The 4,714-nt window shown below is 37.8% G+C and overlaps 1 protein-coding gene across 2 annotated transcripts; it reads left to right on the top strand.

Moving 5' to 3' along the window:
• The first annotated feature begins 1,778 nt into the window (after positions 1–1,778).
• LOC140852616 (large ribosomal subunit protein eL14y-like) lies at positions 1,779–4,265 on the top strand. Of its 2 annotated transcripts, none has more exons than XM_073246108.1 (5): positions 1,779–1,944; positions 2,064–2,165; positions 3,570–3,699; positions 3,770–3,882; positions 4,037–4,265. In XM_073246108.1, the coding sequence occupies exons 1-5, from the start codon at positions 1,942–1,944 to the stop codon at positions 4,091–4,093; spliced, it is 405 nt and encodes a 134-aa protein (XP_073102209.1). In that variant the 5' UTR covers positions 1,779–1,941; the 3' UTR covers positions 4,094–4,265. The 2 variants fall into 2 exon arrangements, with proteins under 2 accessions (XP_073102209.1, XP_073102208.1); XM_073246107.1 differs by having other exon boundaries at positions 3,770–3,893.
• The last annotated feature ends 449 nt before the right edge of the window (positions 4,266–4,714 follow it).

The following is a 4,714-nucleotide window of genomic DNA, read 5'->3' as shown; positions in this document are numbered from 1 at the left end:
GTGAGTATATCAGTATAAGGGTGGGTTATGTTTGTACTCATGGAGGTGGGAATAACTGGAAATATCAAATACCGGAAGGGGAAATGACTTACCAGAACAATCTCGATGCTCTGGGAATGCTAAAGACTTATGTAAGCAAGTATATGTGGCAATATCATCTGCAATCTTGTACCAAATTTTGAATATGAATTGTCCCTGTGGCCATGGGAGGGAGTGTATCCTGCAGAAAGGGCAAATTCTTCATGCGGTGTATCATGCAGTGACTGCTTATAGTGAATACTTAACTAGGAAAGTGTAAAGGTGTACATGTATATAGTATGCATCTATCTACCACCATCTTCATGTCGGCAGATCCCATTTCAATTGCCATCACGCATGTCTGCATCCTCCATTCCTTCAATTCCTTCATATATTCCTAAGGCATCTAACTTACTTCTCTGCTGCTTCACACTGCTGCTGGACCGAGGATATGCTGTTAACCTCTTCTCAAAATATTCTTATATAAAGCCGCTTCATATAGTTGTTGGCTTGTTGCACAGCTTCAAGTCATGCTCAACTGGCTTATACTGATATAGAGCTTTGTTTTTTGCTGATAGTACCCATTCATTTCAGTGTATACAGCAATGGTTCTTCCCTTCAAACTCTGTTTCACCTTGTCCAACTAAATAGGTTGCTATTTTTTGGATCTCTATGTATGTTCTGTAAAAACTTTCCAGCAGGTTTTGGTTTCTATTGGTCAGCTACTTTTGCTGCTTGTAATTTTTTGTACATTACACTTTCTATTGTAATATAACATATGCTTCCTCTGTTACCACCAAAAAAAGGAAAAACTCTTCTCACAATATTCAAGATATGTAGAACCTTCAGTATCTTCATATCAGCTCTTCATATTATCTTCTCCTTATGATTGTAAATGCTTATGTCACTGGCATATGTTGTGCATCCTCTTCAACTGGCCTCGCACATTCAAACAATGTCTACAAATACTATGCACTACAACTTACTGAGATTGATTCATGGATGTTGATTTACCACAATCTTCACCTACTCATGCTCCACATTACCTGCTGTCTTTCATGTATGCCTGCCGTTCTTCAGGTGAGGTTGCCTGTAACCAAATATTTATGAAGCAATTCTTACTCTACCTGCTGGCTTCAGCAATGTCATGAACTTCAACCGCATTGGACACTTATATGATTGCTGATATACTTATACTCCATAACTATACACATATACCATCCTTGCCTATTTACATTTACTTAGCCGAAGTCCAACACCTGTTATCATTCCCTGCTGCTTATTTCCGAATCTAGACTATACTCTTCAATGCTCAATTGACTTCCGTAATGTCTCATCTACGAGGCGACCTTTTATAATGTATAGTCTGCTGCTACTTTGATTATGAACATATCATAGTGCGATGCATTCTTTTGATACACAAATACTACATTTAAAAAAAAGAAAAACTATATTAGATGTTATTTTAAAAAAAAACTATATTAGATGTTATTTTTTGTTCTTACTCTTTATCTTATATTCAGGTATATCTAATGTAATTTTCTTACACTATTGGTCTGCTTTTTGGGATCATCGTACACAGGCATTTTGGGTGCTTTTCTTTGTACATTTTACCCAACGAATCAATGAAACTATAACTATTTCCTCTCCCCCCCACCCCAACCACCCAAAAAAAAAACACGTGACAATGTATTCTAATTCAGTTCCAGTCTGAAGTTGAATCAGGCTTGCCACGGGGTCCGGAGATCGCCACTCGCCAGCCAACCGGAGGGGTATTTTGGGTACCTGACCTTGTGCCCTAGATCGGACGGTCAGGGAAGGAGATAAAACCCCAAGCACTCCCACCTCATCAGACCTAAAGCCGTGAGGAAAATCCTAGCTCCATCTCCTCCCTCGCACGCCGCAGCTCTTTTCTCTCCCAAAATGGTGAGAACCCCGATCGCATTTCCTGTTAATACCGTCGATTCCTTCGTCTCTTTAGACGAATCCTTCGATCTTTTACTGTTCTTTGGCTAATATGGGCTTTTTCCTGTTGGATTCTGAAGCCGTTCAAGCGTTACGTGGAGATCGGGAGGGTCGCGCTTGTCAACTATGGGAAGGACTATGGCAGGCTTGTCGTCATCGTCGATGTTATCGATCAGAATCGAGTACGCCTCTCTTTCTAGCTCTCCTTTCGTTTCGTGGATTTATTATGCCTTATTATTCTTTTGTATTTGGATGTATTTTTTCTTTGGTTACATTAAATCTGTATTGTTTGTTGATAGATGACTGTTTTTTTAATTTCGTGATGTCGTTTTTGATGATTGTTGGTTTTCTAGAATTTATTTACTTTCACTGACATGGATTTTTTTTACTTGTTCTTGATGCGGGTGTTTCGGGATCTCAGCTTTATGAATAGTTCTTCTCCGTATTTCTTTCTTTCTTTCGTTGAGCGAGTTGCTTGGAAGATCAAGATTTGAGTGAAATGGAAATGGAAGATCGTATTCTTTAAACATACACATACAGTATACAAGTAATTATTCAGAAAGCTGGGGTTTTTCAAGTCCCTTCACTGTTTAAATGAACCCCTGATATCCTGCAAATGCCGAGCCATCTTTTTTTTTTTTTGTGTGTGTTAATTTGGAGAAAATTAAGAGTACATCAGTTTCTTATTCCTATCTCCAACCTCTGTTTGTTCCATTTAGATGTCCTAAATAATTCGATATTCTTAAGGTAGGCACTACTATATTCATAGCAAAAAATTCTAGGGCTGTATTGTTCGATCAGCATTGCTATCGTTAATATATTCGGGATGATTATATGATTTGTAATTGATTTTTTAGATCTATCCCTGATGGATTTTTTTTTAATTTTTTTAGGGTGCTATTTGAGATAGCATGATTTATATTATGCTGATTCAATTGTTACGAAGGAGTGCTTTATGCAAATTGTTTGTAGAGATTGTCATCTTGTATTTTATTTCTGCGAGTCTTGCATGGCTTTGAGTTTCCAATGCTGGTAATTACTATGAGAATATCACATTATAATATTACCTTAATCTAATTAGTGTCATGTTGGAGTACGGCATCTAGGTTTTAGCTTATTTTTTATTGCATGTTGTGAAGAATTAAGCGGTTTTTTTGATCTGAGTCCAGTGTTTTTTGTTGCATGCCAAACTTAAACAAATAACTTCAACATCAAGAATGTGTTAAGCAAATGAAACGCTTTTGGTTTCTTGGTCGTTTGAATCCTCTTCCATGTTTGATATCCCATGCTGTTTCATTGTCTAATACAAGTAATTTTTTATTCATTGATGAAAATTATGATGCCTATGTAATCGTTATCCTTGTTGTTATTTTTTATTTTTATTTTTATGTTTATGGCAAACAGTAAAGTTTCCAGTGACATTTTGTGCAATTATGTACTAGACTTGTTTGTGTAGCTTTGCATTAAATGTCTTGTCATATACTAGTCTGCCTTGTACCTGTTTTTCTGATGGCAGTCATTATGTCTTGGATGCTCAAGTTGATGATTATTTTGATGATTCTTGTATCATGTTAAACAATTGTTAGGCTCTGGTTGATGCCCCTGACATGGTGCGAGGACAAATGAATTTCAAGAGGCTTTCCTTGACTGATATAAAGATTGACATTCCAAGACTTCCTAAAAAGAAGTCCCTAATTGCTGCCATGGAAGCTGCTGGTATGATATTACATATAGCCAGTAATCTGTGATCCACTGTGGTGCATCAGCTAATCCATTTTGATTGCAGACGTGAAGAACAAATGGGAGAACAGCTCATGGGGAAGGAAGCTCATCGTGCAGAAGAGGAGAGCTTCACTAAATGACTTTGACAGGTTCAAGGTCATGCTGGCAAGGATCAAGGTTCGTTACAGGTCCTTTATAGTTCTCTCTCTCTCTCCCACCCTCTCTCTCTCTCTCGCGCACACACGGGTATGCGCATGCAGGCATGCACACAAGTATTCATGGTTTACTCTAATCATCCCTTTTGCTTATTAATCTGATTCTCTATGTTCAGAGGGGAGGTGCTATCCAGCAAGAGCTTGCTAAACTTAAGAAGCAAAATGCGTCTTGAGCTCCTTATTGATGCAATTTTTCCAAGTCTGGTTGGTCTGCGCCAATCTTTTTTTTTTTTTGTTGTCATTAGGTGGTCCGGATTGGCTAATGTTTAAGATGGATTTTGAATAGAGAGCTCTTGCTGGTGTTGAGTTTTATGAAACTATATTATTTATTTGAAGTTTTTATGATGTCCCATGCATAATTTTGCTATTTATTTCTCTAACATGTGGCTTGTTATTTGCAATACTGTCTCTGCTGACAGATCGTACATAGGATCACAATGAATGAGTGTTGGATGAGATTATAACGGAAGGCGGGCTTGGAATAGCAATTGCTGTGCGTTATTTGAAAGAGATTCTCCCTTTTTCTTCTTCTCTCTCCTTCCTCTTTCTTCCTCTTCTTCTTCTTCTTTTCTTTTTTTCTGAAAAATTCTTTATGCACCGCGGGAGGTGCAGAACGCATGCACCGCCCGTGCAGGCATTGGGCCAAGGCATGGTGTGCGAAAAAATTTTTTTTCCTTCTGACCTGCATGAGCTAATAATCACAGATGGTGTATGTGGTTTTACAGCACCCACGGTGTGCAAAGAATCTCTCTTTTTTTTTTTTTTTTTTTTCTTTCTTTCTTTTTGGTTGAATT

This window comes from Elaeis guineensis, chromosome 11 (genome assembly GCF_000442705.2).
Source record: "Elaeis guineensis isolate ETL-2024a chromosome 11, EG11, whole genome shotgun sequence".
Classification (NCBI taxonomy): Eukaryota; Viridiplantae; Streptophyta; class Magnoliopsida; order Arecales; family Arecaceae; genus Elaeis; species Elaeis guineensis.
The sequence above is the reverse complement of the archived record's forward strand: the minus strand, read 5'-3'. Positions and strand labels throughout refer to the sequence as shown.

Coding starts and splice junctions, on each gene's coding strand:
- LOC140852616 (XM_073246107.1), top strand. Junction 2,166..3,569: donor ATGTTATCGATCAGAATCGA/GTACGCCTCTCT, acceptor AACAATTGTTAG/GCTCTGGTTGATGCCCCTGA. Junction 3,700..3,769: donor TGCTGCCATGGAAGCTGCTG/GTATGATATTAC, acceptor TTTTGATTGCAG/ACGTGAAGAACAAATGGGAG.